Raw genomic sequence first — 27,798 nt, 5'->3', positions numbered from 1 at the left:
CTTTATCGTAACCAACAAATAAAACCATTAAAACCTGTCAATGTATGATTTTAGCTTCGTTCTTGGTCGATACTATCCTTATTAAATGAGTACACGCTTGATATGTTTATCTATACCATACCTTTATAATGCTTTAGTTTTTATGAAGTCTGAAAAGATATTTATGTATAGCGATAATTGCAAAACTCGCACGGTTCAGAGGGTTATTCAAAACAATGCAGCTTGTCGTAGAGAATTTATGGCGGTTGAGATAAAATACTTGAGGAAAACATTAAATTTGAATTGATATCAAGGCGATATATGTTATTTTATACTTAACGCAAGTCTAATAATAGAAATCAAAGCATCAAAATTAATATGGAGAATATGTATACCGAGACATTATATCGTATCGTTGGTGCTTGATTTATTTATTGTTAGGGTAGAAATAGAAGACTTAAATATACGGTAAAAGGTACGGTTCGGACGCGTTTGGTTTTTCTATTACCCATAGTAACCCCACTGGTCAGCCTCCATTTCTATATTCGCACCTTAGCCCCCTGTTAGATGTTTATAGAGGTGAGAAGGTATACCCCCTTTAAGGTGGATCGATTCAGTTGATTGATTTCGTATCGCATGTAAGAAATGATGTCACTTCTACAGGTACCGGAAATAAAATTGAGAACAATGGAATAAAAATATTACTATATAACGTATTTCACAGAGCTAGTAATCAACAAACAAGACAACGATGTCACTATGTATCTATGTGAAATTTATTACTTGTACTTGAAACCTTATAAAAGTTGATATCAGATATATACCTATTAATACCATCAATTATAAAGAGACAAACGCATAAAATAATTAGTATAGCATTCAGTAATGTTTGATGTGTAGATACATATCGTTGCACTAGTGCTGTAGTAAACCAATTTTACCACTAATACAAATACAGGAAATTTCGTTGTTCAATGACACGACTTTGACATTCTATAATATTAACTCATTTATAACAGTTTCATTTGCCTTTCAATGAAAAAACTTGATGAATCACTATTGTTGACGAATTCAATCATTGACTCTGATACAGAAAACTATTGAACAATCCACCCAATTTCATAGTACTCTACAGATATCGTTTTGATTGCACATTGACGTCACACAATTTCAACATATCGTGGTCAGTAGCCTCTTTGTACATCAAATTTCCTTTCTGTAAGATTCCTATTTCCTCGACACTAATTTTCTTAGTCCAATATACTTAGATCACTTGAGGACGCAGTAATGTAGACTAAGCCTCACTTAACCAATATACTTAAAATACTAACTTCAATAATATTCATCGACATCTGAACGTTTTCGTCTTTCGATTTTCGCCTAGTAGCGAATTTTAAAAAGTTCTTTGAGAATAAAGGGGCAATCATGCTTCATGAATGGTGCTCTTATCCAAATCTGTGAAAATCGGTCAATATTATTACAGAATGGTTTTCGTCTTTTGAATACTGATGTACCTTATTTAGCTGTTATCCACCTTTTTCGGTTCATTAAGCAAATCGGTTTTAGGAATATACATTTAACAACACACACTTGTCATTTTTGACGAGTATATCACAATGCATATTTATTCATTTTTTCTAATTTTCGTAAACCACGAGAATGATCATGAATGCTGTCGGAATATGTTTATGTGATTTGGCCATTTATGTTTGCCAAATTGTTCAATTTCTCTAATAATATATAGAAAGCCCAGTTTCAATATAATCTAATAGCACAGAAGAAATATCTTAGCAAGTTGTATAATGTTAGCCACAGACAGAAATTACCATGGCAGTTTGTAAGATTTATGAACTATAAGAATTACGGTTGTCTCACTGCATTGGACAAGGTATTAAGATCTCAAATCTTCTTACGATTCAAGTTCTACTTCTATGGTAATATGTTCATTGGAGTTTTTCACCCGATAATATTTCCTTCCGACACAAAAAATATAAATCAAGTCAATTAAGACAGAGAGAGTAGAATTAGAATCGCCAACATTACGTGCTGCGAATTTCTAAACTCTACAATAAATCTAGTCTTTAAACAGCTACCAGACTACTGTAATGTTCTACTCTTAATACAAATGTCCAGGCAACACGCTTTTCCAAAACTATAATCATCGAAATATGTTCCTAAATACGTAATTTTTTTAAAAGGTTTTACCCATTCAATCCGTTTCCAGGTCAGTTTAGTCTTTTGATATATCAGTGCGGAGATTCCAGAAAAGTAAAACAACCAAATTTAGGCATGGCAGAAAGATCAAAATTAAAGAAATAAATCATCTGTACAATAAGAATTCAGTTCATACAAGCCAATATCATACAATACCAAGTTATTCAATAAAAATAACAACGCGTCTTGGGAAATCCGATGTAAATGAAACCATAAATACGATTTGATTTCTTACAGGAACAGATTGTATGGAAATAAAAAAGATTTTGAAATAATAAATGGCCATGATTTATTACTATTGAGATTTCTTTTTTGTTACAAAAGACTAATAAAATGTATTTTCTTTTATTTCCAGGTTAACTGTAGATAATAAACGTTTATAGCTACAGCAAGCCAGTGGATTAGACAGTGCTTGGGGTTATATTACCTAAACCAGACGATACAATTAGATTCTGTATGGACTAAGCTAAATGGTGTTAAAGTAGCAATCAGTATGCAATTAGAATATAAGAAACATATTTTTAATGGAATTTATAAAGATCGTCATTAAGATTAAGTGTTTGAGTGTAAAACGGGATCATGGCATTTAATCATCTTCAAAACCAGCGAATCTCGGTGTCACATATTCGAGTATATCGTGTGTGGTAATATCCAATAACGCAACCTTCTGGACGGAACATTTTTCTCAATTCACCTCTGGTCAGACTATTGTCACGTCATTGAAGAATGCTAGTATAAATCTGTGACTACCTCAACATCACTTGAACAGTTCTTCACACAGCTACTTACGTTGACTAAATCGAATTCAGTCGTCTATCTGGCACGTGCAGCGATTAAGCAAGTACGGAAGACGAGGACAAGTCACGTTAGAAGTCCACTGTCTGTTGTTGACACGTTAATAATATGATACCAGCAATAGTGACGAGAATCTTGTAATTTTGTTTTCTCAGATACACACCATTCTGTTCCTCTAATCGGAAATTCAGTTCTTGAAATCATTTCCTTTTCAATGTTAAATAGACAGTCAATAAACGTAGTGACCCTGAACATGGAAGTACCTGTCCTCAACATGCGACTTGTAAACGACATTTTGTTTTGACATGCCATGGTAAAGTTGACCGTCTAGTTAGAAAATCGTTCTATCAAAAACTACTTCTTCAAAGAATCACAGTAGAGTGGATTTAGCTTTATCTCGACCTTCGAGAAATGAAGGGAATTCCGTTTGAAAAGTGCCGACAAAATATCAAAATAATTAATATGTTAACCATGTGAAAGAAATTCGATGTTCTCCAGCTCCGACTGAAACAATTTCTTTAAGTGCTTTACATCAAACAAAGTCAAACATCATAAATGTGTAGTATGAATAGTGACAGTGATTTACTACCTTATGATTCCAAGTGAGAGACGTTTACCAATCTTAAAACAGTTAAAGTGATTTCTGTTCGCTAAACGCGTTAAAGTCAGTGGCAATCATTGATCAGAGAATATTTAGAGCTTTGGATAAAAACTAGTTTTCAATTAACGTATCATCAGTCTCGCTTTCCTCTTTTACTCATTTGTTTATTCAACCCTGCTGTTTTTCCACTTTGAGTTATTGGAAAATACATATTTATTCTTTACCGAGGGATACAAAACTTTGAGTCTATTTCTTTGAGCTAGAATAGAATGGTGCTTTAAAAGGATTTTAGATTAAATCTGATTAAATTTGTGCACGCGAAAATTACACGTTGATAGGCCTTGTATATACATTTTATTTTTTCTTGTGGAAAACTAAGTTAGTTTGAAGACATTTCGAAAAGAATTTTAATGCATTCGCCGCATTTATACAAAGAAGATATAGTTTTATAAAAAGTTACATTTAATGTGAAACATACAGTATTTCGAGTTCCAAGTTATCATTAAAAAAAACTATGGAGGATTATTGCGTTAAGGTCGGTGGGGAAGTGACATTATCTTACATTCAAAACATATAATTTAATTTTTACCCGTAAAAGGAGTTTCTCATTTCTTAACAATCTCAAACAATAATCACATTTATTCTATTCCATAACCTTCAGAGTGAAATTGTTTTTCTCGAGATTGGAATCTCGATAATAAATAAACCACTCATTTTGTCTTTATTACAAATTACATAAGTTAGTCCAAGAGATGTAATTAGGAGTTGAGATCATTTTTATTGAGTGAAGTAACAATATCTTAGTAATAAAAGCTACTCGACAACTGATCCTAGGAAGACCTACACAGTACCTACCGATAAAACTTTACTTGGACAAATCTTTAGCTACCTCGGCAAATTATTATTGATTTTGTGAACGGCGGGGTTTTAGACTTCATATGGTTTTGAATCTGTTTTTGTTACACGCCATACATTTGTCTGATTATTTACAAACTGCATTTGTCATATACACCCAAGATTAGATTCGTGGTCAGTATAAAAGGTGACCACTGTCCGAATTGTTGGCAGTTATTAATTCATACACTGGATATATACGTTTGGAGTTTTATAAGGCATTCGACTGTGTGCATGGATACTGGAACTTATTCATCAAATTTTGGATTCCAAGCATTTCGTAAACTTTACTTCAAACAGAAACTTCAAATTTTATACTTAGTGACTTTATATTGGAAAGTGTGTGGCGCTCTTTGAGGACACTTAGGATGTAATCATGATTCTGGAAAGACATAAGCGGGGATATGTACCGGAGGACGAGAGAGCAGCAAGGTTCCAAAGTGGTGGGAGAGGAACCTACATAGGTGACATGGGGAACAATGACGTTACCGTGGACCCACCTCCAGGCAGGTCGAGTGCCACTAACAATTTAGCTCAAAATATTTCTCGGACTTTACATAAACAGATCGTAAACGCTACAACGAGCGACCCGATGGCTACAACTGCTGATATTTTAGAACTTTATGGTACCGGCAGTCCCCAATGGGACTGTGAGGTTAATGATACCATGTGCTTTTTTAATATGTCGTCTTTCGAGTTTGATAATGAGACGACGATAGAAGAGCCTATGGAATATAGATACTGGGCAATATTATTAATCATTATTCCTATATTGACAGTGTTTGGTAATATATTAGTTGTTATGAGTGTATATAGAGAGAGAAGTTTAAGAACAGTCACTAATTATTTTATATGTTCATTGGCTGTAGCTGATATCTTTGTAGCTGTGTTAGTGATGCCATTTGCTGTATATATGGAGGTAAGATCTTACGTTTGTTTGCTCCTCCTGAAGTGAGTCTTTTCTTTGCAAAATTAGTCATTCCACATGTACGTGAAGTGGGTAATCTTTGAATTACCGTCAGGTTATAAACTAACACGAATTTGTACAATTCTGCATTAACTATAGTCAATAACAGTGAACAAAACGGAAGAAGTCTTGTTCTTCAAGTCTATTTTCTATACGGAATTGTGAAGTCTTTTTTTTAAATATTATTTTGATTTAAAATAATTTTGTTCCTAATTTATCTGTACTCTTCAAAAATTTATCTTGAATTAGAGATTTTAGCAAAATCTGCTAGATTGCAGTTGTACTTTTTCTACTGCTACCACTAAATTCTTTAGAAATATTTTAAACACGAGTCCACACAGCTCGTTATATGACAAAGGCGAATTTTCAATTAAATTTTTGATGGAAAGAACAAATTATTTTTCAAGGTATATGTACAAAACAGCAGGTGTTCCTTATCTTAATTTGTACACCACTTTATATGACATCTATCCAATCTATCTACGTTTCTATTAACCACCAAATCCGAATTCAAATTCCTTTGAAATGTGATTATTTCCCTCAAATTTCCTTCTGTTTTCCTGTAAGGCCTTTAATGATAACATACTTCACAAAAAATGGTTTAAATTGGCATTACTGGGTATGATTATTTTGTGCATTGGTATTTTTTATCGAAATATAGTGAAAAGCAAAAGAAATCATGCGCATAAATGTGTGTAAAATCTTACTCTACTCATGGATTTGATTTCAGGAAGTGCTTGATTTTAAATCAATTTTCTTCAGTTGCATGAATTTGTCTGTCTGGTTAATTAAGTATTTAATTAAGTAGAGCAGATTAAAACGCTGAATTTGAGAAATCTGACTTTCACCTGAACTTCACCACAGAGAAATGAATTTTGAATACAATATCATACGTTTAAATTGTTACATGATTTTAGAGTTTGTCATGATTGAAGCTTTACATATGTTTCATGATGGTACAAATATTCGTAACTTTGATCAAAGTATCATTTCATTTTTGTGTGTTACACCTGTTTATACAACTAGATTTTAATCATGATTGTTACTTGATTTGATCATATTGTTACTGTTAGATTTATTTTATGCTGTCTCAGCAATTGATCGCATCTGAATTAGATTCTAGTGGTAGCTTGATTTGATCATTTCATTTTTCAAGTGCCTAGATTTAAGTTCTGAATTTAACTTCATTTGATTATGCCTTTACATTAACTGGATTTGATCATATGTGAAGTTCTTCGCTTCGTGTACGATGGATTCTTTCCGATTTTGCAAGATTTGGGTCCAAGAAATTTTATCAATGAAGGCGATAGTGAAACTTCTATATGAGGTTTAGAAAATTTATTTCATGACAGATCTATTTAAGTCAGGTTTCATTTTTTATTTCTCTCTTTCGAATGAATGGACAGGCTAAAGACGTTTAAATCCCAGATTATCTTTGACTTGACAAATCGTTAATTTACGTCGGGTTATTGGCCCGTCAGGTTTTGAACTTTGTCCATTTAAAATGTTGATTGTCAATCTGAGATCCATGTGTCAGTTAAGCTCGCCAACCGGAAACCATCCGAGTCTTGCCTTTCATGAAAAGTAATCACTTGACGCTATCAGTGATTAAACATAGAAGCCTTGATGTTACTGTGATCAAGTAGAGAACACAAGTTTCTCCTGCAGTTCTTCAGACTTGATTTCCGTCTTGGACACGATCCTTCGACATACGGTCGGATATGACATAATTCACTAGTAATTCATCCACATGGTTCTATTTAAAGACTTTAGGAAGTTCATTTGGTGTCATCTTTCTAGCTCAGTCGGACGTCGTCTGTCAGTTAATTAACCTGAAGTTGAAAAATGATCATTTTAGAGTCAGAATAAAAGATGGAATTATCAAAGAGAGATGAGCTTTTGTTCAATTTAAGTAGGTGTACATGGAAAATAAATCCTGTTTATATATAGTAGACTTTTTACAAGGATAAAATAACTTTAATAATGCGATGTTGAAGCTCAGAAACCCAATTCGCCCATTAAAGCTGGCTACATTCAGCTAGTGCTTATTTGCGTCAAAGTAAAACTATCTACAGAAAGAAAAATTTGCGTTTTATTTCTTTCTTTTTTACTATCAATTTGTGTATAAATCGGGTCAGTAGGTCAGATTACTTGAAGAAAACCATTAACCACCATCTTGAAAAGTCCTTTATAGAATTGTATATGGAAATATAACAATAATCAAGCTTTCATGATCGAAATGATTGAGCATTGTCTAGCAATACAATACAGGATATCCGCTTCAATACATTTCAATTGCAATATGATCCTAATATATATATATTGATCTTATCTTTTCAAAAAATATAGAATATTTTAATATGCAGTTGGTTTTGGCATGTTATGGAATTTTGACTTGATAATAATCTTATGATTACATAGCTACAAGTTATCGTCTCTCCCACATAGTTGGCAATTTTTATTAAATTAAAGAGTATTTCCCAATACATTGTCTATTATTCCTTGTACTTTTGGTTTAAAAGTTGCTGAGTAGGCTATACTTTGCGGAGTTGCCAACATTTGCGTTCTTAAATAGTGTTCAAATAGTAGCACCCATTTAAGAAGATCAATTGAACAGTAGCATCTGTGTTCGTCAAACACATCTTAAACCACTAAAACATGGAAAGTTTCAAAATAATTACATCAGTAACCAAGAATTGTGGTAATCGACTAACTGAAGTTTACATCTTATATATTTTAATTAAATGTAAAATCGGGCAAAGCGGTGTCCTGAAGTTTAATGACTAAAGTCTGTGTACAAACTTACTCAAAATTAGCAACGATTCTTGTTATATCTCTCAAATGTTGTGAAATATATTTATTATTTGTAACAAGTACAAAATATCGGCTGTTTTCTTTCCGACGTTTGTGGTTGATTTTGACTTTGCTAAACCGTTTGAAAGCTAACAGTATTTTCGATAAAAACATCAAAAACTAAGCAGGTTTTTAGTGAATTGTGGGAATGACATGCATCGTATGAGAGAGATCCGAATGGTCCAAATATAAAGCTAAAGCTTCTCGATACACATACATAGAGTCTAGAAAGTCTTGTCTTGAAAACTTATTTTAAATTTGACCAAATACACAAGGTAAGTCTGCAAGCTTCCTGTGTAACCTTGACTCAGAAGATATGTGTTGAGATTAAGTAAATACTACTTGTGTCGTGACCCGAGAGAGAGAAAATCAATGCGAATGACAGAAATCATAGATAGGGAATTATTATTATCCTATTAAAACAATATTAGATTATTTACACCATAAATATTGATAAACCAAACATCGGCTTTTTGTTTTAATTCATGATACATACTCGCTAATCTACTGATTCGGAACAGATTTAATATTGTCAAAATTAAATTTATCAGCATCTTTTTATACCTTACTATACATTAGTATTTGTATGCTTGTGATAGTTGTAGAGTTTTTTTTCTGTTCTGCCAAATTGTGGGTAAATAAAAAAAGGGATGCCACTAACCTGGCTCAATTAGAACATTAACTGAGAAGTAAAATGTCACCACAATCTATATTTTGTCAATGTTGGTCAATTACAAATGTTGAAAAATGTTTGAGCTAGGTTTAAGGCCCCCATCGGTAATTTCAATTCACCTTGGTCGCTTAGAAACTGGTATGTTAAGTATTTAGCACAAAGAAATTGAAAATTATCGTTAAATGTAAACATAGAATCTCCAGCGTATTATATAGACAGGTCGTGACTTAGGATGTGTGATGAAAATAGATCGGTCTGAATTATTTTATTCCCAAAGCAGCCAAGGTGATGCTATGGAAAGGATAATGCTTTGACAAATATAGTTCAAACAAATATATTAATCAATTTATTACAATTTCTCGTACATATTAATTAAGACTAATAGAGAAATATACAAAGGGGACTATAGAGTACTACATATAGATCTGATACTGTTTTATCTCGCCTTCTGTGTAACGGAGAAATTTTGCGTAACGAAACACTCACTCACTCATAATTGTCGTCAATACATGTACGTCTTAAATGAATTAACTACTTTGAAATTTGAGAAAAATTTGCTTTGTTGAAGAAAAAATGTAAATGTTGAGACGTTATTCTTGGTTCTTTTCTTGTTTGTGTTGAGGGTTCTGTATGAGCACATAGCTCATGTTGATTGTCCCAATCTAAACTATCACCACTGTCAGAGGGGGAACCCGACTGAAAAAAAGAATCTGGGGTAATCTATGCCAAAAAAAAAACAGTTCAAATTTCTAAGTTTTTTCAGCAATAGGTCCGCATCTTACCTATTCTATAGCATATACATACATTTTCAAAACATCGATCTACTTCCATGTTCCTGCGAATCAAGATATCAACATATTTGTTCTGTTCTAGATGTTCGACATATGAATTTTGTATAACATAACGGCCTGTCAACATGTAATCTAATAACATTCAATTTCATGACATTGAACACCACAATTGTTCCTGATCTTTGAGTACCTCAACACTCTCCACAATCCATCGCATGTCAGATTAAACAGAGAATACTGTATGGAACACTATACATTGTTTTCCCGATAGACAATGAAGCTCAGACAAATCCAAATCGCCATTGCATTATATAACATTTTAATCCCTCAGTGGGTTAGTAGATAGACAAATAATATCCCGCATCATATAGCAATTTGTTTTCTTTGTTCCTGGTCTATTAAATCTATAATCTCTTATGCTGGAGATTGTTTTAAGAGACTTAAAATACTGCATGCCAGACATTTAAAACGTGTTATTTCATTATTTAAACATCGTTTAAAAAGCAGATATCTGTTAGATTTATCTCAAATTTTCAGAATTAAAATAATTTTGAATGTGACTGTAATAAACATTTTTAAGCGTAAAAGTCAAGTACATATGACCATCATTATCTCATAAAAAGAATTGCAAGCACTAAATGAAGACCATAGGCTGATAACTAAGATGCAGATTGATTTTCAAACATTTCTAGTACTTTTTAAGACATATATTCGAGACTCAAGATCAACCTCTGAAAATGGCGCATCTGTTTGCAACAGTTAGGCGGAACAGGAACAGAATGTTCAACTTTTATTCCTAAAATTTAACAGGTGTCTGAAACTTCATATGCAAAATGATCACTGCATCTAGCGGAATGGCTAAATTACTGTTAGTCAAGATTTTAAGATTTTGAAATGTTCAACTGGTCAAAATGCTTAAATGTTTTTTTTCTATACATTGCAGGTAACTACAGCTTGGTTATTAAGTGATCCTCTTTGTGATGCTTGGGTTGCTTCAGATGTTATGGCATGTACATCTTCCATTTTAAATCTAACTGCTATTAGTGTAGATAGGTAAGGTCGTTTCATTATTACTCTGTAATAAAACGGGGGTATAATCGACTGAATATGTAGCTTTATATACTGAAAGAGCTCTAATCAGGATATCGGCAATTGACAATTAATATGCGTCCGAATCCTTAGATTTCATTGAAAACAAGTCGTTCACTTCGAGATTGTCGTTACTTCCTGGTCGTAATTCATATTTTCACCTCACCGATATGTTTACGTGATCGAAGATGTCTGCACGGAAGGAACATTTAGTCGGCTTTATTTTTCAAAAGTAATACGGACACCGGAAATTGAGCTTTTATAACATTACAAAGATGAACAAATGTAACCTGACTCGCGGTTTAAGCTTACTAGTATTGTATTTAAAAAAAACAGTAATTGCTAAGTTTAAAACTTTTGTTGTATGGGACAAAGTCGCTAACCCTGTTGTTTCCTCGGTAGTTATCGAAAAAGAGAAGGCTGATAGGCTTACTTCTTTTCAGATAAAGCGCACACAGAATATCTACGTAGAAGAACACAACACGTTATTTTCATGTTGAAGTCATTAAATCTTTAAGTTAATGATCAAAACCTGTTATAGAAAATATGCTAGATAATCTTGACTAATAAAGTTTGACAATTAAAAATCAAGCACTTAAACTGTCTAAGATAAGTCAAATACTAATGGATGAGTTACGAATTAAGTTCTTTGATGCTTTATTGTGATCAATTTACCAACACACGTTGCTGGGCTACTGCCATTTTATTTTCAAAAGGAGCTTTCATTATTGCTACTTATATATAGTGAGTATGGATATTTGCCATCGTGACAAGTTCGACTGAATTTAAAAAAAAATAAATTGTCTCTTCACCTTAGTGACTGTTAAAACAAATTAGGTGTATTTAATCCACTCACATACTTTGGACACATTATCGACTTCTTCTTCAAATAACCAGAAGAGTGTTCGGTAGAACATCATTGATCTACAGGCTCTGACCTGGGCCACATTGGTATTAAATTTTACCAGCCGCTTACAATGGCATTAAATTATCTTGTGACGTCTTCTCTGTCTTTTTTAACCGAAAGTGGAAAGAAAAAATGATGAAATCATTGGATTCTGTGATTGCTCAAGTGACCTATCTCATTTCTCTCAATTCTGTTGATCAAACGAATTTTACCCCAGCTGCAGAGCGACAAAATCCCATTAAATTCCAAATACCATCTGAAGCATTTATCTAAATTGTTTCCATGGAGATGAGTTGTAATTTGTTATGTCACATGAAATCCTCTCGGATCATTCATCTTGCTGAAACAATTCATGTATTAGGAAAAATTATCCTCGAAATCAACAACGTCCTGTAATGCATCTTACTCACTTTCGCTTAATCTTTTTTCTCTCTATTTCAGATTTATAGCCGTAACACAACCTATTAAATATTCAAAGCACAAGAACTCAAAACGTGTGTTTGTTATGTTAGCATTAACTTGGGTTATATCAGTGGCCATAGCGGCACCAATCGCTTTGGGCGTAAATTATAGTGACAAACGAACACCGGGTGCTTGTAATTTCTTCAATGCAGACTTTCTTATTTATTCTTCTATGGGTTCGTTTTATATTCCATCCTTGATCATGATATATCTATATTATAGAATTTGGCGAGTTCTACACGCCAGGTCACAAAGAGCTTTAGCACAGAAGAAAAAGTTAAAGACAGACCAAAAAGCAATAAAAAGCGTTATAGAAAATACTGCGGCTACAGCGGCACCACCGACTGAGCCGACAGTAACAACCGGGTTAGCACGAATAGACAATGGCAAACCGGCCTCATATAATACAAACACAGCTCATAAACTTGCCGCGCCTGTCGTTGACGATACTTCAGTGACAAATGCTGGAACAGGCTCCGATTCTCAAGGTGAAAATGATAGTAACGGCAATGACGGAAGTGATTCCAAAACTCCTGAAGACAATGGTACACATATTCACGGTGTGGGTGAATTAATTGCTAATCCTGTCGCGGAAGCACTAGACAAACAGGAAACAGCTGGCAATAATTCAGCAACAACGTCTGGTGATACGCCTTCAGCGGAAGCGGAAACTAAATTTAACTCGCCGAATGCTCCGAGATGTGCACAGCTATCGCCTTTACACACTAAAGGTAGTGTGAAAAAAGACGAAAATAGAAATAAGGAAACCCATAAAAAAGGTGTAACGAAATTTAATTTTCATATGAGAACAAGTAGGAAACGTAAAGAACGTTCGTCATCTAAAAGAGAAAGAAAGGCAACCAAGACATTAGCTATAGTTTTAGGTGAGTGTGGCCAGAATCTTGATACTCTTGCAATTATTTTTATAATAACAAAAGAAATCCTTGAAAATAGCTTTTCCAGGTTACTTTGGACCGCTTTGATTGTTTTCCACAGCTATCCATTGATTTAATTGAATCGATGAACATATTTTCAAGAGGTTTTACCTTCACACAAAATTAGAAATTTTATTTGGGATATAAAGAGATTTGACTCTTGTTTATGCAATTAACTAACCAAACTTTATTCACCTCGCAACTGTTGTCTGAGATCAGGCAGTTAAACGAGTTATATAAATGGCTTCTAAACTCCGTAAGAACTGCAATTTGTGATTTATGTGCCGTACCAGGATGGATATTAACTCGCTAGAAAAGTTTATCTTGTTTTAAAATTGACTGAACAACAGCGCTTATATATAGAAAGCAATCATTAGATTAAACTTCATACCGTAAAATCTCGCCATTTCTCGTTAAACCGAAGCAGACGAAGACAGATTTGCAATTTGAGTTCTAGTATAATATCATTAAATTCATCCACGCTCCTGGATTTCTCGCTCTAACCACGAGTTTTACAGATTACTTAATCTAATGGTATCCGCGTTCTGGGACTAAAACTCACTTCTATCTTAGCATCAGAAAGAAAAAAGGCAGAAAATTAATCCAATGAATCAATGTGAAGCTGTCTTTGAAAACTGATGAAAACTCCTCATTTTGTCAGATCATAGCATAAAGTTCTTCCCTCCAGTGATGAAGAGCTGACATCAAGGGACATTATTCGCGGCAAATAAAAATATGACTCGCGCTTGAATGCCCAAAGCAAGACAGCATTTCAATGCATGTGTTGTGGCTTTTTTGTAATGAAGTTTAGTTAAAGATTGACGTTAGTAATTCGTGAACTCGAGGGTACTTGAATTTTTATTTCTCTCACAAATCGTTTGGTAAGAAATCGATGAAATTTATATTCGACCAAAACAAATGTTCTCTCTGTGGCGCTTTCTTTGAATCCAGACAAAAATAATACTTCCGTTGTTTGATAAAAGTTAATTTGAACTTCTTTTAACCTTTAATATCGAATTTGTTCAGCACGTGAATCTTTTGGTGGAATGTAAGTCACGTAGAGAAGAAAAAGATACCATTTTCTTTTAACTCCGAATATTGATTAATTAATATATAGCTTCAAAATAATATCCTGGCTTGACTTAGATTTTAGTACTGGGAAAAAATTCGAACCAGGCTTACAGAATACCCATAGGTGATGAAATACACTTTCCATATGGGTATGGGTCTCTTTCATGCTCTTGGAGCCCAATGTAGTTTTGACTACTAAATTAGACGTTCCTTTTGCTATTTTCGCGTTGGTGAAAAAATCTGCCAGGCTGCAATGTGTTCTATTTTGAAACTGCAGGGCCGTAACTACATCAAGGCAATTACTTCATACCGATTTAAAAAAAAAAAAAAATTTTATTACATATTTTTAAATAAAAATATGATATCCGCTAGATTTATCGCTATTTGCTGTCATCCTGTAAAGGTGGTTTCTGTTAAAAGTCTACCGAAAACGTTGTAATGAAAGGCTTATCAGATTTCAATGACAAATGGATTTTCCTTTAGTTAAGGCCCAGAGCTGTGGTTTAATACTTTAAGCAAGGACGTTGTCACCCACGACACGACCTTCAGAACAGAGAAAGGTTTAATTCAATTTAACTGGCATTAGTTCCCACTTCTTTCTCAAATGGTCTTTTGGGATTTCTGAATGAATATCCGAAAGTGATCCCCATGCTGCTAATTTTAAATTTCATAAAATGTGATGTAATGTTTCACAAAGAACCTAATTGTGTCTAAGTTTACTTGTTCCCCAATACTTCTTTAATCGTTACCATTTATTCATTCACAAAACAATATCTCTCATTTCGAATGGGTTTATCCCAGTCTGAAAATTCTAGCACTTTCCGTTCATCGGACTTGATATACAGATGGGATATCGGCTCATTTACGACCAGGCATCAGATTTGTATAGATTCCAAAAATGGATCGTAACTACTACCATAAAAAGTGACATTTTATGTCTGGCCGATATCCCATCTGCATGTCTGAGGAAGGGACAGGGCACTGACTTGTCATAATCTACCGCACAGTCATTAATAAAATATTTATTCTTGTATATTTTCAGGTGTATTTTTATTGTGTTGGTGGCCATTTTTTACTATAAACATCATCAACGCTATCTGTATCCGGTATGATTTATTCGAATACGCTGCTTGTAATTCACCAGTAGTTCTAATAGGGATATTTGTATGGTTGGGTTACATCAACAGTTTTCTAAACCCTGTTATCTATACAATCTTTAACCCCGAATTTAGGAAAGCATTTAAAAAGATTTTAACCGAACGTTGCAAATAACCCTTTGTGTACTGTTAGTAATTTGACTTTTAGTTATATTTTTATTATTACTTTATAAATAAGTTATATAAGTTATTTGTACGATGGTGATGAATTATTAACTACTTCCACTCTTACTGTTGATTATTGTGATGCAGTTTTAAAAACATTTCCTGGTGCAATGGCCAATAATGCTTAGTTGGACAAAATTTATGTGATATGTGAACGACTTACTTATTGTTATGAATATTCAGTTTGTTATAGGAATGAATTGGGTTTAACAACTAACTTCTTTCTGTGGATATTAAGATTGTTATTCCAATTAAATTTATTATCGTTATAAATATTTGGTTATTCTATCGCTGAAATGGGTTGAGCAACTCACTTCTTTCTATGGATATTCAGACTGTTATTTCACTGCAATGACTGATTGTTATGAATATTTGGTTATTCTATCGCTACAGTGGGTTGAACACCTCACTTCTTTCTATGAATATTCAGACTGTTATTTCACTGAAATGACTAATTGTTCTGATTATTCAGTTTCTTATACGACTGAAACTGAATTTAGAGACTTTTTACGAACTGGTACTATTAGTGGTGGATCTATGTAATATGACAACTGCACCACAGTGGAAGTATTTTATTGCAAAATAAAACAACCGAAATGTTTTAAAGTGACTACAATGATCGTATTGTATAAATTTGTTATTATGCTAGTGTGCTTAAATCTTTACTGGAATTGCAAAATGAACTATTAAAAATATTATTTTAATTCAGATTGTACGATCTATTTTGTTTCGTTTCATGTCGCGAGGTCAGAATCCCACCTACATGAAAGAATAGACTTTCTAACACGCGTCTTGCTCGGGTTAACAAATAAACGTTGCCATCGTAGACCTTCACAAATTGTTAGTTGTGCATGCTCACAAAATTGCAGTTTTTTGTAGTCAGAGAGCCTCACTTGGATCTTGGAAAGCTGCAAACTTTCATATCATTGTACGTATCAGTTCAACATTACAATGGACATATAATTCCAAAACGTGTTCTTGCATGTGACTTCCGTGTTCGGTTTATTCAATTTTCCACTGATTCGATAATTCCAACCCCACCCACGTAATACAGATTTTCGACCCTCCCGTCTATTGACGTCCTAAAAGGCACAAAGAGGTTGATATTTCAGCCAGCGTAGCTGAACCGTTCGGTCTTCGAGGTTCTTGCTCGAATATCTACAACTACCAGCAAGATCAACACCCAGACTGATACCTGTTGCATCTTCAAGTCAGCATTTGCCCTTTCGCTCTACCGTTGTTTTCGCCTCCTTCTGAAGCTGACCTTGAGGGGGCCTAAGCTAGAATTCCAATTCTTCCCTGTAATGATACGCGATTAATACTACTGATTCGGCCGAAAGTTGTTTACATGGAAACATGTTATTTGGGAGGGCTAAATCTGCAATTTCCAATTTAAAGGTTTTGATACTTGAATTAGATTACAATCAATTTTACTATCAATTCTATTCCATAACAATACAGTTTGATATTTTGCCAAAATGGATTTCAGGTTTCGTGTTGCGGTTTGAATCGTTAGTACTTGATTCATCTATCCCCAATGAAAAAGGTCTGTCCTTGTGCTGATTAAGATTGAGTCGATTACGTAACTCAACCAAAAACGTTCGGTCAGTGGAATAAAAGACAATGCTTCTTTAACATTATGATGGTTGTTCTTTTGAGTGACAAGAGATAATTGTACTTGTCTGGTTCGTGCCAGTCAAAAATCACTGATGCAAACAAGTTAAATTCTATTGTAACCTATAAATGGACATGTCTTCTATAATGTTTGATAGTAGTTTAACCAGAGCCGCAATGTTCCAGACACGTAATGATTAAGGTTACCACTCTAGCGGCTAATGCAGTGTCTGCTGACCAGTATGGCGTAGAAAGATTATTAAGAGACCTCCACAGCGACACAGTGTAATTGAAATCTATATAATGGTTAATTCCCTGGAAATTCTTGAATTAATTACATAAATGAGGCAACTTTATCTTCAGACTATCAGTTTTAGAAAAAAATTAAAGAGAATTTTCCCTATTTAATATTTGATTAAATAGCTCCAAAACAACAATAAAGAATTTAATATCTACATTATAACGTAACTTTCTCAATTTAAAACACGGCGCTGTGGCCTTCTTAATTAAAGAAAGCTCGCCATACAACATACGCTCACTGGCAGCTTTGATTTTGAATAAAAATATTTGGCGGTACAGTAGCAATCACCAATATGAAATATTCAACCTTCAGTCATACACTTCTTTTGAACAATTTGTGATACCAAACACTCACACCAAGTTTCGTCAAAATCCCCCAAGGAGAGTTTACGACCAATTGTGCCTGACGGTTATGGGTGACGACAATATACGCTCCACAGTTCATGTAGGCGTATAAAATCAAAATACAGAACGGTTTGGATACTTTATGTCAATTAAAAATGCCCCATGATGTCGGTTTCTTTAAAACGGAACGGTACTACGATGAGGAACATATTCCAAATCTGCCAGAAATCAAAGAACAGAAGCTTAAGCTTGGAAATTTTACAGCAATCTAAAACATCTACAGTGACAGAGACCTCGAAGATTTATCGAACGATAGAAAAAAAAACACCACTTACATGTTAATCAAAAGATTAATGCATGTAAACATTAATTTATATTATTATTTAGAGGGCATATAAATACAAAACATATATATCACATGTCATCAAATATTGGACCTTAGCAAAACAAAAGTACATCTTTACAGATTAATCTTGGTCAGCGACATTTAAAAGTTCATATATAAAAGTCACTGAATGTTTACAGTATCTTGATCAACATCTAAAACAACATGTTCACAGAATCTTTATCGCCATGACCAGAAACAACTTGTTTACTGTATCTTGATAAACATTACCTAAAACAACATGTATACTATATCTTGATAAAAATTACCTAAAACAACATGTGTATTATATATCGATAAACATTGCCTAAAACAACATGTAAATTATATCTTGATAAACATTGCCTAAACAACTTCTAAATTATATCTTGATAAACATTGCCAAAAACAACATGTAAACTATGTCTTGATAAACATTACCTAAAACAACATGTATACTATATCTCGATAAACATTACTTAAAAAACATGTATACTATATATTGATAAACATTGCCTAAAACAACATGTATACTATATCTCGATAAACATTGCATAAAACAACAACTGTATATTATGTCTTGATAAACATTAACTAAACAACATGTATATTTTATCGTGATAAACATTGCCTAAAACAACATGTATAGTAGATCTTGATAAACATTACCTAAAACAACATGTATAGTAGATCTTGATAAACATTACATAAAACAAAATGTATATTTTATCGTGATAAACATAACTGAAACAAAATGTATACTATATCTTGATAAACATTGCCTAAAACAACATGTATACTATATCTTGATAAACATTACCTAAAACAACATGAATAGTAGATCTTGATAAACATTACCTAAAACAACATGTATAGTAGATCTTGATAAACATTGCCTAAAACAAAATGTATACTATATCTTGATAAACATTGCTTAAAACAAAAGGTATACTATATATTGATAAACATTATCTAAAACAACATGTAGACTATATCTTGATAAACATTGCCTAAAACAACATGTATACTATATCTTGATAAACATTACCTAAAACAACTGTATACTATATCTTGATAAACATTTCCTTAAACAACATGTATACTATATCTTGATCAACATTACCTGAAACAACATGTTCACCTGATCTTGATCAACACTACCTGAAATAACATGTTCACTATAACTTGATCAACCTGAAAAAACAAGTTCACTATATCTTGATCAACACAACCTGAAAAAACAAGTTCACTATATCTTGATCAACACTACCTGAAACAACATGGTTACTATATCTTGATCAATCTGAAACAACATAATATTCACTATATCTTGATCAACACGACCTGAAACAACATGATGGTTACTATATCTTGATCAACCTGAAACAACATAATATTCACTATATCTTGATCAACACTACCTGAAACAACATGGTTACTATATCTTGATCAACCTGAAACAACATGGTTACTATATCTTGATCAACCTGAAACAACAAACTGTATACTATATCTTGATAAACATTACCTAAAACAACATGTAGACTATATCTTGATAAACATTCCCTAAATCAACATATATATCTTGATTAAAATTACCTGAAACAACATGTATTTTAACAAATTTTTCTCAAACAACATGTCTACTAAATCTTGATAAACACTACTTGAATCTATATGATTACTATATCTTGATCAACACTACCTAAAACAACATGTATACTACTAACTTTATCTAAAACAACATGTTTAATATATCTTAATAAACACTTCCTAAAACAACATGTATACTATATCTTGATCAACATTACCTGAAACAACATGTATACTATATCTTGATCAACATTACCTGAAACAACATGTTCACTTTATCTTGATCAACACTACCTGAAATAACATGTTCACTATATCTTGATCAACACTACCTGAAACAACATGGTTACTATATCTTGATCAACCTGAAACAACATAATATTCACTATATCTTGATCAACACTACCTGAAACAACATGGTTACTATATCTTGATCATCCTGAAACAACATGGTTACTATATCTTGATCAACCTGAAACAACATATTCACTATATCTTGATTGACACTACCTGAAACAACATGGTTACTATATCTTGATCAACAATACCTGAAACAACATGGTTACTATATCTTGATCAACCTGAAACAACATATTCACTATATCTTGATTGACACTGCCTGAAACAACATATTTATTATGTCTTGACGATTACTCATTCAAAAGAAAATAATGATTTTGATTCAGATATAGATCAGATAATGATATAGATCCAGTACTACTCGATTCCCCCTTTCTGTCATACACGTCGATCCTTTGACAGATCGGAATCTGTAAGCCAATGCCAATCGACATTGCACACCACAACAATCTTTTCGTTTATATTAGGTCAATCGGATACAGATGTAAAAACTCTATTTCCATACCTTAATCTGACAGTATAGGAAAGCTTATCACCATTTCCAAATATGCTGTACTAGTGATATTTTAAATTCGAAACATACAGATTTACAAAAAATTAAAATCCCTGTGCACTAAAAACATATCACCAGTAGATGTTCATAAACAGTTTTAAAGGTCAAGTTTCACGGTTTGGAAATTTTCTTGTCATCTTTTCAAATTAAATTTCCATCTTTAAGGCTTCATTAGCGCCAGTCTGGCAGAAGACCAGTTTGCATATAAAGGGAGGAAACTCAACACAACAGATTTCGCACTAATCTAATCAATAGAATGTGATTTCGTTGCCAATATCAATTACTGGTGACCAAATTAGATTAAGTTTAACAGTAAAACGAATCTATATTGAGTTCAATCAGACATAGATCCACTTAACAACCGTTAACAATCCCCCCTAACATAGTATTCACCAAGGAAATTTTGTGCTAAACACATTCTGATTTATTTTTTCTCGCGCAAATAACAAAGAAACGTAGAGACAGCCATAAAAAAACTAAATTCAGTCTGTGCAGTTTTTCTTAATCATATTATTACTGCCATCTATTGAGTTCTTTATCCACTGTTGCATGTATAATATGTCTGGGGCAATTGCAATAATAGGCTGATATCATTTTGTTTCTACTCATTGCAATACGATTATCCTTTGTGACAGGGCAATTTGAGATTCGACCTTGGAATCCATAACTTATCATTAGTGGACTCAATGACCTGATAGGTAAAGATTAATAAAGGAACGTTATAAAAGAGAAAAAATAGCACATAACATTAACCAATATCATCCGAAAAGTTAGATTCGGATATTAAATTTCTTTTATTAACATTTAACGCATTTGGCTTTCATTCAAAGACAACTAGATAAGTATGAATCCTTGATGTAGTCAAACAATGATCACAGCCTATCATTATACTGATATCCATACGGACAATCACCCAGATGAAATGAATTGAGTTTTAAGTCCTACTTTTCTGCACTATGTGGGCTAATGAAGACGGACAAAGCCATGCAGGATATAATGAGGGACATTTTGCCTGGACAGCGGTATTAGCTCTTTTTCGATTTCCAACTGTCGAGAAATCTTAACGTGCACAGCCTGTAGCACACGGGGCCTCGGTTTATTGTCCCATCCGAACGACTAGACACTTTTTCCATATTAACCCCTCTTACCTACATCACTGACAGGGAGAAACCAGGTTGAGGTTTTATCTCGACCTATTCCGGGATTGAACCCTGAACCTAAGCGTCTAACTCACTGAGCCACTGCGGCTCCTGGACAATCACCCAAATCAATAAATCATGTCCTATATGGCTCAGGAACAAGATTAACTTTAATGTTGCGCTCAGTTTGCCTTTCGCTTGAATGAGTATCTGCATATTATCTTAATGCAAATAAAGACATGCTTTGCTATTCATTTTAATATCCAAGGATCTTCAAGGAAAGCCTGTGGACCTATTTCAATTCAAGTCTACCTCGATGATTTTGTCTGTGGACACCAATATGGTTTGCGATTAAGCCAGGTACGCGTCGATTCTTTCTAGTATTTTGTTATAGTATAGCATACATATAGATAGTGGCAGAAAAAAGAATAGTCCGGACTAAAGAAAGTACAAAATTTACAGAGAAAGTGATGGTTTCCTGATATTGAATTAGCTGAGAAAGTTATCATAATGGTTACTTGATTGTCCTTTCGAGTTTAATAAAATCTACATATAATAACGAACGACGAGTAATAATATGTCTTCTTCATACAATATGCCTTGCGGAAAAGAAAAACAATATCGGTTGACTTAATTTCATAAATTAACAAACCGATTTAAAAGCAGTTCAAAGGATATAATCCAAATCAGGTATATAAAGTCTATCTTATAACAGTTAAGGCTTCAGGCTGTATATTTCTACGCTAAGATGTCATTGTCCGCAGTATCTAAATAACGCTCCAAGCCTATTCAATTACCAGTTTCCACTTCTCATCAAGATTTTCCATACAATCGCCTCGTAGCTAAACTTGTTACTATTAATTTTCTCTTGATTGAAATCCAAATATTTATATAGCAGTATTAAATGGAGATCCGTACTTTTAAAACATTCGACTCATCATTTCCTATCAACATATACAAAACTTCTACTAGCTAATTAAAAACTGCTGTTTCCGTTGCCATTATGTACCACCGGAAATCAGCTATTCTGGAACTGAAATGTTTCCGCATTTTACTTCTATGAATCGAATGAGTTTGTATGTGAAGACCTATCTGCCCCAGATTGCATTATTGTAGTGGGTTGCATTTTTCAAAAGTTGGATAACAAGTAGCACATGTGACCTGGGTATGGGTCTCGTTCAATCAGAAGGACCAAACGCTTGACTCCTCAAGTAAATATCCGGTCACAATGAGCAAATGAATTGATTGAAACCTCGAATCTGCAAGTAGATGCTAGATGTATCGTCATATAAGTGAAAACTTATCTTCGATAGACTCGAATACGCAACCTCAAACAGGACATTATATTATTTCTGTTGGTCTCACATGAACATCTTAATATGTAAATCTCATGTCTACATCTGCATGTGTCTCACAACAATTACTCATGCTTCATCTGAAAATTTGGATATCGACCTTAATCATATGAAAACAGAAAACATCGTGAGTGCGTTATTAGGCTTATCAGAATAAAATGCCATTACCTTGATCACTTAATGAAATTCAGATGATTGAAATTAGTTTTCTGAAACCGACAAATAACATCAAATTGTAGTCTCTCATTACTGTCATAACCAAATATTCGATTATCTTTTCCTTGATTGTCGTCCACAGACTGAACTTTGTATGCAGCCCTCGATAAGAATTCAATTTACTAATGCGATGATCCGTGCAACCTTTCCCAAGATTTCAGACATAGATGTATTTAGGAGATTAAACTGTCATTTAGGTTAAACGATAAATGCCATGTTCAGGGCTGGTTGGCATTAATTTTGTGCCAATTTTCACTCGCAGGTTATCTACAATGAGTTATTGGATCGTGTCTACGTTTTGACGTTCTTACTTCGTTATCTTTTGATGCGTGTATTATAGGTCGTAAGGCTCCAAAAGAGTGGAAAATGGAAGAAGTGACCGAGTTCTTGTATTTGACTTTAAAGAATTTCTCTATTGATCTTCGTTAACCTCATCTTCATATGTCAAAACATGTTTATAATTGTTCTGCAATTCATTGCAGCATAGCCAATAAAGCGTAGTAGAGATGGGGTGGTAACAATAGTTGGCTTATTTACTTATTTACGAGGAGCTATCAAGCTATTTAGGAGTAGGGGGTTATCAGTGGGGAAGCTATCAAGAATAGGGAGTTATTTAGGAATGGGGAAGCTCGGGGTTAGGGAGTTATTTAGGAGTGGGGAAGCTATCAAGGTTAGGGGGTTATTTAGCATTGGGAAAGCTATCATGGTTAGGGAGTTATTTAGAGTGGGGAAGCTATTAGGGTTACGGAGTTGTTTACAAGTGGGGAAGCTATCAAGACTAGGGGGTTATTAGGAGTGGGAAAGCTATCAAGGTTAAGGCGTTAATGAGGAGTGGGGAAGCTATCAACGTTAGGGAGTTATTTAGGAGTGGGGAAGCTATCAGGGTTAAGGGGTTATTTAGGAGGGGGAAGCTATCAGGGTTAAGGAGTTATTTAGGAGTGGGGAAGCTATCAGGGTTAGAAAGTTATTTAGGAGTGGAGAGGCTATCAGGGTTAGGGAGTTATTTAGGAGTGGGAAAGCTATCAAGGTTAAGGAGTTATTTAGGAGTGGGGAAGCTATCAAGGTTAAGGAGTTATTTAGGAGTGGGAAACTATCAAGGTTAAGGAGTTATTTAGGAGTGGGGAAGCTATCAAGGTTAAGGAGTTGTTTAGGAGTGGGGAAGCTATCAGGACTAGGGAGTTATTGGGAGTGGGGAAGCTATCGAATTAGGGAGTTATTTAGGAGTGTGGGAGCTATCAAGACTAGGGGGTTATTAGGAGTGGGAAAGCTATCAAGGTTAAGGAGTTATTAGGAGTGGGGAAGCTATCAGGGTTAAGGAGTTATTAGGAGTGGGGAAGCTATCAATGTTAGGGAGTTATTAGGAGTAGGGGGGGGGGGGGAAGGGGGGGCTATCAAGGATAGGGAGTTATTTAGGAGTGGGGAAGCTATCAAGGTTAGGGAGTTATTAGGAGTGGGGGGGGGGGCTATCAAGGTTAGGGAGTTTTTAAGAAGATTAAGATCAAGATTGAGGGGTTATTAAGGAATACGATGATACAAATATTGTACGAATCAGAAGGCATTTTGATTTTCAGTTATAAAGGCAATCCATTTCTCTCCCACCTACTCTCTCTTTCTTTCAACTGAGTAAATTACTACACAACTCACCTCAATCGAATAAATCACATTTTTTGCCTTGGTGTATCGTAGAATTAGATGGATTATTTCGAAATATTTTTGAAAAGCGTTAACAAGTTTGACATATTGAAAAGTCTTGTTAACAAAAGAGAGCAGGGTTTGAGACGAGCAAGTCTTCAATTGAGTTTATCACTAGGTTGTCGTGTCTATGTCGATCTGATTAAATTCAAGAAGACTGTACAGTTCTTATAATGAAGTAATCTCAAAATCAGATACTCGCCTAGCTAAATTACGTTATCTTATTAAAGGGTAAAGGAATTTCTTGTCCAATAGTCAGAACAATGTTTAGGATGTCAACAATTTCTATTGAGTTGTTTTCAGCTTCTCGGTCAGTTATAGGAAACCAGGAACCTGTATTTGTATATAGCAGTTCAAACTTTGTTACCATTTTTCCATTTTTTTTTCGGACTGCAAGGTTTGTGAACATACATAGCGTAATTATAAGGTACTAAGTGCATTTTTCGGAAATTTTTCTTTGTGGACTTGTGCAAAAACACAACTCTTTGAAACTCGACGACATTACTGCCTTTGAAAATTGATTTGGCATAATGCTATCTGAATCTTCATATATGTAGTTTTACGATGAAGTCGCTCTTCACTTCGCTTCGTTACAGGCCATTTAGGTTAAATATGAAAGTATATTGTTCTTATTGTTACTTACATATTTTAAATAGTCTTCAACTTTTTCATTTGTGGGTATTTGGATGCTAGTATAATGTGCTCAGCTATTCTTCGGTGAATTTCCAACATCATTTTCCTTTTTGAAGGACTTTATTTTCACCATTTCCACACACAGTAGACTTCGCACACTTGGAAGAAACGCGTCTTTTGCAACCTTTGCTATGATGCGTCACTCGTGAATGGGAAACTTCAGATTTTCGACTGAATATGACATTTCTATCAGTGAAGGGACAGAACTCTTTACTGAAGTTTTTATCAGTTTCCGTGACAACAATAAACTACTGAAATCATCAATGACATTTTCTATAAAACACAATACAAGCTGTGTTCAATCAGCCAAAACGAACAATATGGTTTAAAGAGAACATTTCGAAACGCGGCGTCGAGAGTATGCCTGTGTAGATTTATAATATTTGTTATTTTGTTTTTCCTGTATATACAAATCACAAATATGTTGAGCACATCTGAATCAATGTAACTATCAATCAAAAATAGGCGGTGAAATATATAGAATAAAGATGATATTAACAAACATGTTTTTTTTTCAATGTGCAGGGACGAGTGGTGGAAGCGTCCATCAACTAATTGTCTTCAACAAGCAAAAACTTTTGTATTTTGACACATATTTTTAGGCAAACCTTATAAATCATCAGAAATAGGGGTATAATTGGGGTTCCAAAAACTAATGCCCCCCCCCCCCCTTTTTAGCGACTAGCAACACTCACCTAAGTACATATTCTAATGGAGCTCACATTCATTAAATAATTTTTAATTTGACCCAATAATTTGATACGTTGAAGAATGACCAAGAGGACAATCTGGTCCACTTACAGTCACTTTAAGTATGATATCGATAATAGTTTTAAAACAACAACAGTGTTTTGTTGATATTGTTTGTAGTCTACACTCCATCAAATAATAAAACATTAAAACTGACATCAGGAGACATACAATAAAGTCTCAAATAACCTTGACGTTGAGTTACCTTTACGAATGACTGAGTTGTAGTTTTATTAATTACACTACTCTGAAGATATATAGGTATAGAATAGACGGACTTTTATTCACTATATACCCCTCTCATATTACTCGAGGTGACTTTCGAATTACTTGGAAGGTAAGGCTTTGATTTTTTCATCCCAAAGACAAATTAGTTAGATGATTGAGCAACGATGGAGGAACAAGACGTACCCAAAAACAATTCCACGCCAGATTCTGAAGGTTTGTTTAAGATTTAGAAATATTTCGATATATAATGATGGTATTTAGTTCCTTTGATGCTGCAAATATATCGCGTTTAGGTAAATCAGTGATATTTGTCGAATTTTAAGATGAAATATCAATTTTTGGAGGCAGATATTGTCAGTCTCCACCCCCCCCCCCCTCCCCCCCACAAAATGTAGCATCGAACTCGTGATTATAAATATGACCCCGGGCAATGTTTTATTGGTATTTACAGGTACGGAAGACATGGCGTCCCATTTGAGTCCAATAGATGAAGAACCCACATCACCATGTTCCCCGAGATTCGGTGGTGAAGGATCTATATTTAGTAATTGGGAAAAGAAATTGCAGTCTGGCAATATCTGTCAGTTATGTAATCTTAAACAGAAAGCTGCAGTATATTGTGTGGATTGCAGCTTAGAGTTGTGTGAACATTGTCAACGGCAACATTCCAGAATCCAAGGCACTGATCAACACAAGATTGTTTCTATTGAGAAAGTGGTAGAGCTAAAGCCTAGAGCTCATTCTAATGGTAACTACAAAGGCGATCCGATCACAGGATGTGCTTCCTGTCATATTGGCAACTGTGTTCTCCATTCCACACAAACTTTGAACATCAAGCCAGGACGTTCCGCTTCATTAGAATCTCTCAGATCATCCTACAAGGCATATCAAAGAAGCGTTGAATCGTTAAAATCTGATACTATAGATTATGTAGAAAAACTCCAGGCTGCTAGGAAAGGAACTGAGAATGTTATTGTAAACCAGGCAGATAAACTTCATAAAGACATTGATGAGATGAAGGATAAATTGTTAAAGGAAATTCG

At 34.1% G+C, this 27,798-nt stretch overlaps 2 protein-coding genes across 2 annotated transcripts; one reads left to right on the top strand and one right to left on the bottom strand.

Annotated features, from left to right (window-relative positions):
• Positions 1-5,210: 5,210 nt before the first annotated feature.
• Positions 5,211-16,255, top strand: LOTGIDRAFT_209429 (hypothetical protein; the record flags this gene model as incomplete). Its single annotated transcript, XM_009057248.1, has 5 exons — positions 5,211-5,402; positions 10,711-10,820; positions 12,205-12,713; positions 12,972-13,109; positions 15,274-16,255. The coding sequence occupies 5 exons, from the start codon at positions 5,211-5,213 to the stop codon at positions 15,501-15,503; spliced, it is 1,179 nt and encodes a 392-aa protein (XP_009055496.1). The 3' UTR covers positions 15,504-16,255.
• Positions 16,256-17,329: 1,074 nt separating this feature from the next.
• Positions 17,330-22,037, bottom strand: LOTGIDRAFT_153348 (hypothetical protein; the record flags this gene model as incomplete). The annotated part of the gene is made up of 8 exons (XM_009057247.1): positions 17,330-17,491; positions 19,338-19,370; positions 19,447-19,479; positions 19,598-19,663; positions 20,102-20,134; positions 20,176-20,241; positions 20,318-20,388; positions 21,917-22,037. 8 exons carry the CDS (start codon positions 22,035-22,037, stop codon positions 17,330-17,332), a joined length of 585 nt encoding a protein of 194 aa, XP_009055495.1.
• Positions 22,038-27,798: the final 5,761 nt, after the last annotated feature.

The sequence above is a fragment of the Lottia gigantea genome (assembly GCF_000327385.1).
Source record: "Lottia gigantea unplaced genomic scaffold LOTGIsca_3, whole genome shotgun sequence".
In the NCBI taxonomy this organism is placed as follows: Eukaryota; Metazoa; Mollusca; class Gastropoda; family Lottiidae; genus Lottia; species Lottia gigantea.
Note: the sequence above shows the minus strand (reverse complement) of the source record. Positions and strands in the feature narration are given on the sequence as shown.